General features: G+C 42.0%; 1 protein-coding gene across 8 annotated transcripts in view; it reads right to left on the reverse strand.

Annotated features, from left to right (window-relative positions):
* The window catches only part of MTOR (mechanistic target of rapamycin kinase), a 100,312-nt gene that overhangs the window by 10,985 nt on the left and 74,045 nt on the right, over positions 1-15,282 (reverse strand). For 6 of the 8 annotated variants that reach the window (XM_075279963.1, XM_075279957.1, XM_075279961.1 and 3 more), the window contains 18 exons: positions 15,062-15,177; positions 14,898-14,975; positions 14,319-14,426; positions 13,450-13,575; positions 11,970-12,102; positions 10,039-10,165; positions 8,508-8,625; positions 8,223-8,417; positions 7,617-7,717; positions 7,005-7,101; positions 6,227-6,325; positions 3,741-3,863; positions 2,651-2,833; positions 2,331-2,465; positions 2,077-2,251; positions 892-1,027; positions 668-815; positions 459-581 (listed from right to left, as the gene is read on the reverse strand). In XM_075279963.1, coding sequence (XP_075136064.1) covers positions 459-581; positions 668-815; positions 892-1,027; positions 2,077-2,251; positions 2,331-2,465; positions 2,651-2,833; positions 3,741-3,863; positions 6,227-6,325; positions 7,005-7,101; positions 7,617-7,717; positions 8,223-8,417; positions 8,508-8,625; positions 10,039-10,165; positions 11,970-12,102; positions 13,450-13,575; positions 14,319-14,426; positions 14,898-14,975; positions 15,062-15,177 — 2,321 coding nt within the window. The remainder of the gene's footprint in view (positions 1-458; positions 582-667; positions 816-891; positions 1,028-2,076; positions 2,252-2,330; positions 2,466-2,650; positions 2,834-3,740; positions 3,864-6,226; positions 6,326-7,004; positions 7,102-7,616; positions 7,718-8,222; positions 8,418-8,507; positions 8,626-10,038; positions 10,166-11,969; positions 12,103-13,449; positions 13,576-14,318; positions 14,427-14,897; positions 14,976-15,061; positions 15,178-15,282) is intronic. The other 2 variants (XM_075279962.1, XM_075279958.1) reach the window with 1 other exon arrangement.

A 15,282-nucleotide genomic window follows, 5' to 3' on the forward strand; every position in this document is an offset into this window, starting at 1 on the left:
GGTCCTGCTAATACCAGTGACCAATGAAGCATCTTTATAATCCCTGTAGGCACTTGTAAATATGCACAGTCTTATTTGTGCTTGGTGCAGGCACAGTGGTAAATATGACAGTGCTTTTACAATGGTGCTGTCATTTGCACACAGCGTTGAGGAAAGACTCTGATTTGCACTCTCACTCTATTGGAAGCAGTTCTAGCTGACATGTATATCTAATAATTCATTGTAGTGGTTGGTCAATTCAGGATTCAGGTGCATGTACATTGCTCCAGTGAAGCTGATGACAGTACACCCCACTGTATGTGTGACAGTTTTAATATAGGCAGCTCTGGAACACTGGACCCCAGTTGCACAAGGACATTTTGGTGGTTTAGAGGTCCCAAGTAGCAGGTTTCCTTCAACACAAACATGTAGTTATCAGTGATGATAATAGGGCTAAAATGTTACTGTGGGTTCCCTACCTCTGAGCTTGGACTTTTCAGCCAGAGCAGTTTGGCCAGGTCATCTCCCGCAGTGTTATTCACAGCATGCTCAAACACTTCCACCTTCTGCATGAGGGTGAGGTGATCATAATCAGGAGCCATCTGCAACAAAGGAAGGGATCAGGTTAAAACGTTATAGTTCTTACATTTGATGATTTTTATTTTAAGCAAACACTTGTCTTGCTTACCCTCAGCATGATGCGATGCTCAATATTCAGGAGGATCTTCTTCTTTTCTCGATAGTCCCGTATTAGGGCATGTAGTGTGTCACAGTGAGGAACCCAGCCGATCAGCCCCGAGTTAGTGGACAGGGGGATAACTGCATATCTCTGGATACTACCGGGACAACAACAACAGAGTGACTTTCTTTTCTATACACTGTACACATCCTCAATAATAGAGCGGTTCATACCTGAGGTTTTTCCGCAGAGATGCTGGGTCATTGGCTAAAAGTGTGTTTACCAGTCCAAAAAGTTGCATTACCCTCTCATCCTGACGTAGATCTTCATGTCCTTTCAGTAAAAACATGAACTCATGCCCATTGCTCCCTGTAAGGACAAATCCAGATTTAATGTAAACCATAGTAGGAGACCAGGCTGGTTTCTGATAAAGGCGTGGCGATCTGGCAGTCTAACACCACATGGCTTAAAGAAGTCTGTCCGCTATAGTGCAACTTTCAGCACTGTCTAGTAAATGGAAAGTAACCATTTCTGCAGTCTGCTCTCCAGTGGTGGCTGGATATAAAACTGGGAAGTTCTTACAGATAGCAGTAGGGATCAAAACTGTGTTTCTTTGTCACATGTCTTAAAGAATTAAAATCTACATAAACCTTAAACTGATCTTAAAGTAAATTAGATCTTTTACACCATTCTGTTGAGAGCTGCATTCATAATCATCCTGGATGCTGTTTGGGATCCGTCAGCAGTGCTGACAGACACAGCCCGTGCAGCGAGGATGAGCGGTAGATTTACAGTGTACTGTGATGCATTGTGGTTACAGTAGTTTTATCAACATTAGAATAAGACCAGGATTATATAAACTGTATACAAAACTGTGTGAGATGTGCCTGTGACTTGCAGTTCCATTGATATTGCATGGCTATTTTATGATGCATCTGGTTGCCATCACATGCAGTTTATGTACTGTAGCACCCAGTAGACAGTGAAAAAAATTGCAGATGTAAATGAACTGCAGCCATATTTGAGTTAGACTGAACTCCATATTGGAAAAGTCCCCTGGGCTTTACAACCAAAAAGGCAGATTAGTATTTTGGTGCCTGCTGCATCACAGTCGGATCAAACTGCATATAGTTATGTGACCAGACTCACAATCACAACTTTGTACAACAAAAGTTGCTGTTTATTTTTGTCTTCCCCAATCCAACACAGATCATACACTGCAGAGCCAATGAAGCAGCAGAGGGCATCAGGGAGATGTAAAATCCTGCAAACCTGAACAAGCTTTGGACATGGATCCTAGTGATAACTTTAAATGGGTTGTCCAAGACTAAATATTGAAAGTTGGTCAACATTACAAAAAGTGAATTCATAAAATGATATACAAAACGTTAAAAGCCAAACAGGCAAAAATGACGCACCCATTAGTGTTAGCTTTCGAGGTCTCTGTTTGGAGGTGATGACCTGAAGAGATGGCGCAATTGACTGGATGCGTATTATTGGTTGATTGGGATCATATGTTCCTGGCACAGCCAATTCTAAGTCTCGACACATTAGTAGTTTGGGGGACACATACTGTAGCTCCAGGGAGGTGAGCTGAAACACAAGTCAAGAAGATGATATAAGTACTTTCAACAATAAGGAACTGGTGAAGAGAGGCTTTCCCTCCACTTACTTGAGGCAGCTGTTTGGAGATGCGCCTGAAGACATGGTAGTAGAGATCCCATGCTTGTGTTAGATCCTTCACATTTCCAGATTTCATGTACTTTCGACACCAGTCCTGGGCCTCCATTAGATCTCTACCATAAGCCTTTAGGGCAGAGAGGAATGATGACAAACACAAAGAACAAATAAAACAAAATATCAGACAAGTTAGAACACAATTAATCCGAAAGAAAGATTTTCCACTTGTCACGTATCAATCTTCCTCCTTGACATTAATCTCAGGTGAGGAGTTCAACGTGCCAGTAGTGAAGACGACGATTAGGGACACACCTGATTAAAAGAGGTCTCCTTTAATGTCTGGGGTCCCCGCTCCATCATGGCATGAAGGGGATCTAGCACAGCAAACATGCCTTTCACATTCCTTTCTCCAAAGTACAGACGTGATGCCTCCTCCAGACCTTCATGCCACATCTCATGCCACAGAATGGCAACTCTGATCAGTTCCTCGCTTACCTGTGCCAGAAAAGAAACCAGATGAGCTTAAATAAAAAAGTAATGTAGGTGGGCTCAGGGGTTTCCAGAACTGACAAACCTAGATGTAAATGCAGCACACCTTTACATAAGTTATGTGGTAAATTAGAGTTGAGCTGCATTCGCTTAAGTGGAAGTGAACTGCAATGCCAGACATTGCACAGGCAACTATGGTACGGTTTCTGAGAAACAGCAGCCATGGTTTTTTATAATACTTGACAGCCCAATTAAGGACTTCAAAGTGTAAATGTAACTTACCAAGCTTTTAATGTGAATGTACAGCAAATGCTCCTGGCCTTTAAACCCACAGCACTGTGAATGTACAGAGCACATTGCAGGAGATTCTCCACTAGTGACACTTATGGATAGGGCATACGTGTCTGGATCCCTGAGGTCTGACACTACTCAATCTCCCACAGACAAGGAGAACAAGGATTACCAATTACCCAGAATGAGTAGAATGGTGGTGCACAAGCTTGGTTACTGCTTCATTCCCATCTAAGAAACTGACAAATTGCTATTTCAGAAGTCCTATAGACGTCTATGAAGTGGTGGCTGAACATGAGCACCAACCTCTTCATTTATGTGGGTTAGTGCTGGATCAGGCACTTATTCCCGATCTTCTGGATAAGTATACTTAGTTGGAAAATCCCTTTAAAAGCTTTTGATCATTAGATCACCATGTGCTTCCAGGCATAACAAAACTGCTGGATCTTGGCAGAACCAATTATGGAAATTCTGGATTTTAAGAGATATGACATCTTCAACCCTACAGGATGTCACTGAACTTATTTAAGACAATACTATACAAACTCAAGAACAGTTACCCTTTAAATGAGCCCCAACTCCACAACCTTAGTAGAATGATCACTTCTAGGGGTTAACCTACCATCATGGCTTGTTGTACTAGCGTGTTGCTATGTTCACACATGTTCTTCAGGATCTTGTTTGCAGCATTGTGACGTGCAGTGGTTGTAGATTTAGAGGCAACAGTCAGGGGGTAAATGAGAGCCTGTGGGGTTGAAGCAACACACAATGTAAAAAGGAAAGAACAGTCATGGTACCCACACGTGCATCCCTTTAGGTCACATGTGCAACCCCTGTACTAAACAGCCATAGTTACAGGAAGGAATGATAATCTGCCCTTCTAATGAACATCTCTGGGGACAATTATCCCGCTGCACATGGATGAGAAGACCACCATTTCTGAGCTGTACAATCAAGAGAACAATTATGGAGAAAAACAAGTGCAAATGAGGTGAAACTAAGAAGGATGCCATACCTTAGATCTGACGCAGCTCTAATTACAAAAAGGTAATGGCGGAGAATAAGTTCTGGGTATGCAGGGGGTGGTGACATGTAATACAATACATGTGCATGCAATTACCACCTGTTTGTATATACAACATCTACGGTATGAACATTGTACATGCAAACTCTCCCTCTTCTGACCCCCTGCCCCACCTCCCTTAAAATCACATTACGTCACACCATACGTTTTATACTAAAGTTGACTGAATTCTTGTGGGGCCGGTCAACCATCTAATGTTTGTTAGTCCTTTGTCTGAAATTCGTTTGACCAGATGTTGGGAAAAGAAAGGATTGGACATGTTAAATTTTACCATGTCCAATTATTTGTTCTCAAGAGAGATAAGCTGCTGCTTAGTGTCTGGCAGTGGGTTACTTTAGCAAACTTGTGCATCTGTATAAGGGTAAATTCACACGGAGGAAAATGGCACTGAATTTGGTGTGGAATCCGCTTCAGATTCTGTACTGAATTCCACACCAAATTCAGTGCCATTTTCCTCCATGTGAATGCATCCTAAGGAGGTAGGGCGGAGTAAATCTGGAGGAACAGCTAAACCAGCGTTCGGCCAAACTTAGGCTTTGGCATCAAACAATATAAATGTTGTTGAAGCTAGGTGGATGGACCCTGCGCTAGACCCTACCTGAACTGTTAATATATGGCAGTTATATGGAGACTTTTCCTAAAAAGCCGGATCACTTAGTAAATGCATAATACCCTTTACCCTGCAATGCTCCAGAGTTACAATCTATATTTTATGAGCTGCACTCACCATTTTTTAGGCTGCTATTAAAAAAAAAGGGAAAACCCATTCATAATAGTAAATTTTGTAGTATAGTGAATGCAGCTCTAAGGTATAGTAGAGGATGTAACTCAGGATCAGTACAGGATAAGTAATGTAATGTATGTACAGTGACTACACCATCGGCATAGTGAAGGCTGTATAGTAGAGGATGTAACTCAGGATCAGTACAGGATACGTAATGTAACGTATGTACACAGCAACTCCACCATAGGCATTGTGAATGCAGCTCTAAGGTATAGTACAGAATGTAACTCAGGATCAGTACAGGATACGTAATGTAATGTATGTACACAGCGACTACACCATAGGCATAGTGAAGGCAGCTCTAAGGTATAGTACAGGATGTAACTCAGTATCAGTACAGGATAAGTAATACATGTATCCAGTGACTTCAGCAGAGTAGTGAGTGTAGCTGCGCTGGAGTATAATACAGGATGTAACACAGGACTCAACTTTTTAAATAGAATAAATTCTGTATGCAAACTATAAAATTGCAGGAGGTATAAAGTGAGACTTTATGTACTGAAAATAGCAAAATGTTTGGTGTATGAGCCTTATTCTAGAGCCTCATCATGCCTTTTAGCTGTACCTCAATGGTGCTTGTAACTTCTCCAAATCATAATTCAGATGACCGAAAATATTACAAGACCCTCGACTATATGCCAATATCAATATATGCTGAAATACTCATAGTCCATTTTATCAGCAGCGATCTCGAGAGGCTTCCAGAGAAGTCATAGTTCCATTGTCCATTGTTCCAGTAATGAGAGGCAGTGATACAAATTCCAGAGAAGCCTTATAAAATAACACAGCAGTTTCCTATCTGTCTCATTGTTCCTGAGCACTATGACGATTCTTATAACTACAAACATTTCATTCCAAAGCCATGTGCCGCTGCTGGAGGAAAATCTCCAATTTCATTGTTAAATTCCAAGGCTGATTTGTTGTCACCGGTCCCAGGCAAAGTAAACTCCTGTCTGATTCCCCCTGAAAATCCAGGTTAACCTGCCAGCAACCAGCAATTCATCCTGGAGAATAGTAAGTCAATGGGACCAGCATCTTACGCAAAAATAATCCCCTATTTAATTGGTATACACAGCATTAAGGCTATGTTTACACCTATGCACTAACATATTCCACATCACATCCACTAACTGAATTGGTGAATAGGAAATTTAGACAATGAGCGCTATCAGTATGACTGCTATAGGCTCTATGTACAGATGCAGCACTTGCACACCGCCTGTAAAGGCCACCTTATTACCTGTGGATGGTATCGTCCAATGTCGGTGAGCAGCTGGTGGATGAGACGTCCTACCAGAGGTCTTGGGGTATCTATTCTTGCAATAAGTTGTGGAATGACCTTTGAAGAGCAAACAAACAGAACACGTGTGAGAATTTTTGGGAATTTTTATATATCTGTAATGAACATCTGCTTTTATTGCCTTGTAGGAACCACACTGGTAGAAGTATAAGACTAAGATTCTTATACTTGCACGTTTTTCCAGCTTCCAACACATCAACTTCAAGAATTGATTGTTGGCTTGCTGCCTAATATACTCCATCCTATGAGACATGCCACTGTCATGATATAATCCACGTTCACATTCTCAGTTTTAACGGGTGTTTTTTCCCAGGTTTTAATATTATGGCTTATTGGTGCATGTCTAAATGCAAATGTATATATAGATATGTATAAAAGTAGTAACCACATTTACCAGCACCCATTAACCACTTCATACAGGAACCCACTTATTGCATAAGATCCAGCATGTAATGTATACAGTAGTTATGTACAGTCATGTGGCTAGGAATCATTAAAGTGTAATGTATTGCAGAGGAAGAAAACATGAAGTTATGAGTTGGGTCTCAGATTTCTTTATGGAAAACACATTCGGGTGCTGGAATGACATGGCTATGTGGTAATCGGTGAAATATTTCATTATCCACATAGCTTCTTAAAGGGAATTCAGGGAAAGAAGGAACAAGGCAGCTGGAGCAATGCTACGCTGGGAATACTGCCCGCTATATACAGCTCTTACCTGCAGCCACGTGTCTATCTGAATGGTTTTAATACCCTCGACGAGAGCTTCATTCACATCAGGCCAGTGACCATAATCAAACCAGAGAGTGAGGACCCTGCAGGTACAAAACAAGTATCTATGTGAGTCATGATATCACCTGTGTACTGTCACAACCCTGTCACTAAGCCCTGGCTACTGTCATTGAACCAATGAGGGGACGTGGACGGATTGGATTTCCAGTGGACTCTTAGTCTGGTCGTCTTCCCGGCGATTATGAACAACCATCCTGGATATTTGGATACAGAATCCCTAAATGTTTATCTCTCATCTCACACATTTCTATCTGATTCGTTTATAACATTGCACAAGTCAGATTTTATTTACTTTCCCGGCATGGAGCCTGCGTTTTGGCTAAGTCACCCACTTCCATTCTAGATCTGACTATAGGATTGTTCAGTTGGCCTCCAGTGCCTCTCATATCCTCTGTTTAATCCAGGAAATACTTGTGTCCTTATCATTCGCTCTCTCATCTCACAGGGAAAACAAGACATTGCCCAAGAGGAAATTGTTCAAGGAAAGAAGGCAACACTGGAGCCAAAGCTTAACTGGTTCAGCCGCTGAGCGTCTTACCTCAAGGTGTCCTGCAGGTTGTTTCCACGAGACAGAGAGATGGAGCGGAAAAATCCCTGCACGGCTGGCACAGTGTATTGTAATAAGTTGTGAGAGGTGTCCTGTGGGTTATCATAAAATAACGTAGCATATTATAAAAGGAATCGGTCACTTTCCTTTAATTCGGGGTATCTTAGATTCTGCTTCATATAGACATTTTTCACAGTAGCAAGATTATTATTTCAAAGTGTACCCATAGATTTCTATAATATACATCTATATTTCAAAACAAGGCTTTCTAAATAAATTAAATGGTCACTATTTTCTGGAGAGAGATCACACATATGGTGTAGTGCAGGGGTCAGCAACTTTCGACACTCTAGCTGCTGTGAAACTACAACTCCCAACATGCTCCATTCACTTCCATGGGAGTTCCAAGAACAGTAGATCAAGTATGCATGCTGGGAGTTGTAGTTTTTTCCACAGCTGTGCCGAAGGTTACCTACCCCTGGTGTAGTGTGTTGTGGCTCCCCAAACACCAGCACTGCAGTGTTTCTATCTAGCTGGACTTTTCACAGGCAGACTATCACTTCAGCAGGTTGCATCATACATAGAAGTATTTTGTACCTCCACTGGCTTCTTCTGCACAGGAGATAGCACAGGACTGTTATCACCACTCTCTCCGTCACTCTCACTTTCACTGTTCTCTGTGTTGACGCTGGCATTGCTTGGATGACGAACCTTCTTTTCTTCCCTTGGTTGATTTTGGTGCTTAAAATGTAGCACCGCCTCAAAATTCATGACAGCCCAAGCATGCCAGGCCTGAAAAGTAAATATCAATGTTAACATTCTGGTATAGGCATCAGTATTACTGGTGGTATAACCTGCACTGGCAGAATGCAGTTTTCTCACCTTGTACCAGTTGTGGTCATGCTCGGTGGCAGCATTGTAATACTCCAGCACGTTGGGGATTGTGCACTCATTAACGCCTTGCAGGTTCAGCTGCCACTCTCCAAGCTTCAGAAAACACCTGGAAAAATATGGTAGTAAATAAAACCGTAATAGATGGCTTACTGACCAGTCGGTGGGGGGGGGGGGGAACTGTCCTCTAAGCCCCCCAACAGTTGGAGTGAACAAAGGAGCCATGACCCCTTTGGCACTCTCTTTTGCTAGAGTAGCAGAGTTTTTCAGAGTCAAAATCTGAAAGGGTCAGTGTTTCGTTAGTACAGCAACCTCTGTTTTTAGTGAGCAGTAAGCTAAGGCTGATCATAGTGATTTACTACCCTCTATAAGCCACACTACATGTGGTCCACAAAGGTACGGTGCCACACATGGCCGCTGCAGGCTAATATTGTAGCATGGCTATGCCTTGCCGATTCTTTTTTTCAGAACTGACACTTTTAACCTAACAGATGAATAAAAACTAAGCATAATATACCTAACCTAGACTAGTAGCAATATTGTAGCTCAACATCATTACCAGAGTAACTCCATTTCAATCTAATGCACCTACAACAAAATTCCCCAGGAGTCAACACGCTCATTTATCAATAGTCAAAGCTAAAATAGTGTAGAAAAATCTGAATCTGGCAATTCTTCAATCTAGATGTTACTGCCAGACAATGAGGTAATCCAATCCATATTAGCCAATATTCCTATACAATTACATCATTCATATGCCAAAACAAATTACCCTACTTCCCCTCGATGTCAGAGTAACTTGTCGGTACTCCACGCGAATCATGGCTTAACACATAGGGTCACAAACCTTCTGTGTCTGTGTGTATGTATAAAATAAGACAATAGATATGTTTAATTCACTGGATGGCGTCTGGTGCGGCCTCAACCTGCGTAACTTGTATGTGCATCTTCAGAAGTAGCATATATGAACTGTGTACAAACTAGATTAACTTATTACGGTAACTGGTGGTGTTACCTCTACGTTGAAGGATTAGTTGGATTTTACCAGACTATTTTAGCTTTGATATTATTTTGCCACAAAGTCTCATGAATATTAGCTGGAAAAGTACGCTGCTGGTGCTATGATATATGCAAGCACATCATATTTTTATTGGTTTAACCTGCATTACTAATATACATTTACTATACTTGGGAAATCCAGGTTCTTAATAGGTATAACTGGGGCTTGTCAGTCCATATTACATATGAACTAGAAGCTTTCCTGATACTCATGTCAAACCTAAGGGTGAAACACAGTATGGTGAGAGTCCTAATGTCCTGCAGGGTGAGGCTGAATCTTTGTGTTGGTTGGCTTACACTTCACAGCCATGGAAGTTAAAGTTGTTTCACTTTGTTAGGAAATGCTAAATAACTTTATTTTCTAGTTGTTCCACACAACATACAGATGTACTGCCCTTCCACCTGTATACTGGGAAAATAGAACAATTCACAGCAGAAAGTACTGGGGCTATGTGACGTTTACCTGGCCATAAGTTTCTGCAGCTCCTGCTTGTGTGATGGGTCATCTGCAACATGCTGGGCCTGGAGCTGCACATTGCTCACGAACTTCTGCATATGTTGGAAAGCCTCAATCTGCGTTGCACGAGGGGCATGTTGGAAGAAGACAGAGGAAGAGAAATTCAAATGGACAAAGAAGAAAATAAAGGACAGAGAAGTAGCTAAGGACGGAAAAGGATACAATGAAGTTCTTGTATTTCATACAGCAGACGCTCACTTACCTTTGTATTTCAGTTCACAATTTTCAATATCACTGCTTGCTGTCAGTTTATGGAAACATTTTTGTATGGGAAGATTTACCCAAAAGAGGCCCGGAATATTCTGTAATAACTCTCGCTACCCAAAGCAATCGGACAAGTCTAGCGCTCCTGAACAACATCAAGAACACATGTGACATCACTTAAACTGTCGACTCAATAGGTTTGCACCAAGAAGTTGCTCTGCTCAATACTGTACACTACCATCTTGATGAGAACTTGAGTGATCTAGTGAAGGAACGGGGTCACTTGTTCAAGGCTCTATATACTGAGAGCACATTCTTGTTTCAGATTGCTTTGTCCTAGAGAGTTATTACAGAATATTCGGGATCTCTTTCAAGTGAATTTCCTGTACAAACTTAGCAGCTACTTCTTACTGCTAGGTTTCTCACTAATGTCACCTCTCCATTGTCTGGTCTGGTAACACACAGAGTTCGACGGACTCCATGTAGGACTTTTTCCTCCGCTGATTTTGAGGCGGACATTGCAAATGAGTTTCCAATGGAGATGTGAACCCAGCTTTATAGATGAGGCTTTCTTCATTTGTTTCCAGTGTGGACAATATTCTGTTAACTAAACAAATCCAAAGAACAAAACTCTGTCCTGTCCTGTTATAATGTATCAGAGATGCTACATATCAATCTGAAGTCAGAAGTGAATAGCACAGAGAAGTGTTCACTTACTGACAGCAAGCAGAGATGATGACATAAAGGATACATAAAGTCTATTTAGTCTATAAGCTGCATTCATATAAATCCCCTTTAAGATGAGCAGTTCATGATGGAGGCAACACGGTTCTGGCCGGTGAAATGTTGCCTCAATGACCGGGATGATTTCATTGGGCAGAGGAAAGGGCCATTTCTACACGGGTGGACTCCCTGCCTGTAATGGGGACTGATAGTTATATGGGGCAGTCATCGTACTGTATAACTGTTCTTCTCCATACAGTTTTCACATTGTCAGTAGTACATTCCCTGTGTAGAGGATAAGCTGCCCACATAAAAAAGAAGATGAATAACAATCAAGCAATGGCTCATTTGATAACTTATTGCTGGGTAGGTTAACGTGTGGCAATGATCAAGAACGAAGGTTCAGCTGACCATGGGCCCTAAAGTGCTAACAACAGAGGGACAAAGACCGTTTGGAACAATGTAGATGAAAGTACTTAAAACAGACATGATCCCTGAATAGGAACCCACTCAAAGCAAGACTAATAAGGCATGAAGAGGCTACAGTCACACCCGGGCCCTGGTGTCTAAAGGGCCCCAAGATAAATAGCAACGTTACAAAACTGAAGGACCTAGCATTGGGGAGGACCTAGCACAAAAGCTTAAAGCTATATTTGAGGAGATATTGACCTCTACAGACAAGTCAGGACCTCTACAGACAAGTCAGGACCTCGCAAAGTCCATAGGCAAGATCCCCCAGTATCTACACAATAAAAATATCATTCCAATTTTCTTGCTGCTTCCATCTCCTGTATCTGCTTTTCTCATTGCACGCGATGTCCTGGCTGCCTGATGGCCCAGCTCCCAGGCAGCTAAAGAAAACAGTCTTTTTTCGTGAACTTTTGAGTCACTTTCAGCCTGTGTGATCCGAGCTCTCCACCACATTACACAACACGGATATACGGTCAGTACCTTTCGCGTACTCTTCCACATGTACTTCATATAGGCGTAGGTGACTTGTGGGTGAGCAGTCGGTAAGGGCTGGTCACTTTCGAGTGCTGGGTCCACTCCAAGTAGCATTACCAATGTTTTGTGAGAGAGAGCCTGCAGATTAAAAAGAGACAGGAAACAGTAATGGACAGCACAAGGGTAGCCATTAGCCAGTAATCTTATTTTATTGAATGGGGGTTCTAGTGACCAGTTGTTTCAGAGACAGTGAGGTAGATGGGATCTTAGTAGCAGACTAAGTAATCAAAAGTGCTATAGGGAAGAAAAGTGACATACTACATGGTGATAAAGGGATCTAAAGGGAATTAGGGGACACACTCCTTTAAAGACATTATCCGAAGGATAATTGATATTGATGACGTATCCACAAGATAACACATCCAGTCTGCACACCGATCAGCTTATGCAGCCACCAGAAGTGTATATGGTATATGGCCAGAAGCAGCTCAAGTGAATGGGAGAGGGGCTTCATTTCCACAAGCTCTGTACCCTGTATACAGCTGCTGTTTCATGGAGTGTAGTAGTTGCACCTGGAAATGCAACACCGCTGCTATTCCCTTGAATAGGTGCAGAGTGGCTTCCAGCCGTTTACCTAGTATACAGCTTCTAGAATCCGAAAAAGCTGATTGGTACGGAGCCCTATGGGTAGGTCGTCAGTATCAATTACCTTTAGGTTCTGGACAAGCCCTTTAAGGGAAAACTCTCTTTATAGAATGGCAAGATGGGCAAAAGAACCAAATTACCAATGAAATAACGATTATGCAGCAGCTTTCCAGGATTGTACAGCTCTTATTCCTCCACAAAATGTATATATTCATTTGTACCATTAACCTTATTGGCGCATGTCCCAACAGTCTGGTGCTCTGAGCACAGATTAGTCAGAAAACACCCCATTGACAAAAACAATGGTAAAGGCCAGCGGTCAATTTATTCATAACCTTCCAGGAGGAATAACAGAAGGATTTGACCATGCATTCTTTTTAGAAACTATGCTCCAGAATTTTTATTCTATTGGGACTTGTGAGAGGTAACTTTGAATGGTAATTTATGATTATTGCCCCCTGCAGATCAATGCATGTAATGTTTAATTGGTCAGATGCAAGAGCTGTCTACCATTAATGACAAACCCAATGTTGATACTTTTGTGTTGGGGAGGGGGGTGGGGGTGGATGGTTTCCCATTGAAAACAATGTGATCAAATTAATAAAATGCTAAGAAAATATCCGATATCCAAATATTCCAGTCTTTATCTGAAGTATGTTTAATAATTCCCATTCCTCAGGATGCCGATTCAGTTTAATGCTCTTAGGAGGAACGTGAAAATGACACTTGATTATTTTGCAGACTACTAAGGTTATGTGGACTCAGTTCCTTGCTCTGCTGAATGACAGATGTAAAAGAGACAAATAAACTGAAAGAGAAGCATTGGGGACAAGCTCTCACCAGACGGCCGCTCTTGCTGCAGAGACTTGCATATTTCAGCCAAGTTCTCATGTCTTCATGAGGACTGACCACAAGGGACTGAACCATCAAAATCTTCTGCCAGTCCTCAACGATGCGTTGACAGCCCTGTGAGAGGAGAAGACACACACTATGATCACGTGTCTCAGCCGGCTCCGGTATTGATCTTCTACTTCTCATACTTTATAATCAATGCGACAATACAGTTAAGAAGAAATGCCATCATCTGATGTAACGGAAACTCTGCTGTGTCCCCAAGTTGTGCAGCCAAGTCAGAATAAATGAGAATATCCTTTTATATAAAAGGTGAGAATGACGTTAGTACTGTACTGCTGAGAGGACAAGCCTGCCAGGTTATTAGTAATCGATCACTGGAATAACGCATGTTCCAGAAGCCGGGACTTATTGGCATTGGTTATACCTCTGGCTGTACGCTACATTGCATTTACCAGATGTCAATATTTGCAGGACCCTTGGCCAGGGATGCGGGCTCTGGCCAGTAACCCCCGCCCTTAGCACAAGTCGTCTGCACATAGAGTATGTCTGCATGTGTCATGGGTGTGCCTGCATGCCAGTGTGTGCCTCTATCTGGCTGCAGAAGGTGAGAAATACCTGCTCCCCCCTCCACACCTAATAAAGATCTGTCCCGACGCTACGGGGTACATTAGAAATGCAAACGGGAAGAATGTCCCAAGAATGTTCTTGAGGGCGAGAGACTTGTAAACAGCGGTATAAATAGAAGTCTCTTTTCCTTTTCACACCCTGTACTTTCCGTGTCAAGTACAAAAAGTAAAGTAGAAAAAAAAAAAAAGAAAAATGCAGACCCTCCATTGTGACTCTACAAGACTCACCTGCAGCCGATCCCACCAAGTCTGACGAATAATCTCCCGTCGCTCAGGTACCAGTTTATACTGGATGACCTCTTCCAGCTCAGATAGCATCTGACAGGTGACCATGGCCTGAAAAGAACAAGTGATAAGTGATACGTATGAATAACGTACAACTATATATATATATATATATATATATATATATATACATATATCCCACAGAACTCAGGTGCTGCAAACAACAGCTATTGTAGGATACCATGTAATATCATATCTCCTTGGTAGTGGTCACTACAGATAGAATATGCAGCCAACCCCTTCCAACAAGCAAACATAATTGCTGAGGATTTCAGCAGACTGACTAGCGCTGGGCTGCAGACCTCCAGCGAAAAAAAGGCCTTGTAAAAATGGGATCACCACATTAATGGATAAAGCTGGAAAGTCGCTGCTACTTGGAGACCTTCAGAAGTAGCAGCAACTTTCCATATGAATGTAATGAATTGCATAATAAAGGAATAAATCTATGCATATACATCGCAGGAGCTGCCAAAACGTTTTAAAGGAACATTCATTGTAACACAAATGCAGCAGACAACTCACCCCATAGGCACGGCTATAACTCTCTCCAGCCATTGCAGTCAGTTCTGCATCAAGCATATCTCTGGCTTTATCAATACACTGTAAAACAAAGAAAAGCTCAATACAGTTCTTAGAAAAGGCAAAAACATTATTGCTTAGTTATTACTGGATAACTTCTGAACTACCTGCTGGGCAAGAGAGAAGAGATCCTGGTGAAGAGCCAACACGGCCCGATAAAAGGCTCCGTCATGGGTATCTCTGGGGATCAGGCAGGTGTACTCTTCCATACTGTCCCACTGCTCTGAAAGGAGAATACAGAGATGTAACAAGTCCACCCATTAGCAATGCAGCTGCCCTAGCTCAATAACTATATGAGGTTCTAAGGACATTTCTTCACTGGGATCAC

This window comes from Leptodactylus fuscus, chromosome 6 (genome assembly GCF_031893055.1).
Source record: "Leptodactylus fuscus isolate aLepFus1 chromosome 6, aLepFus1.hap2, whole genome shotgun sequence".
NCBI lineage: Eukaryota > Metazoa > Chordata > Amphibia > Anura > Leptodactylidae > Leptodactylus > Leptodactylus fuscus.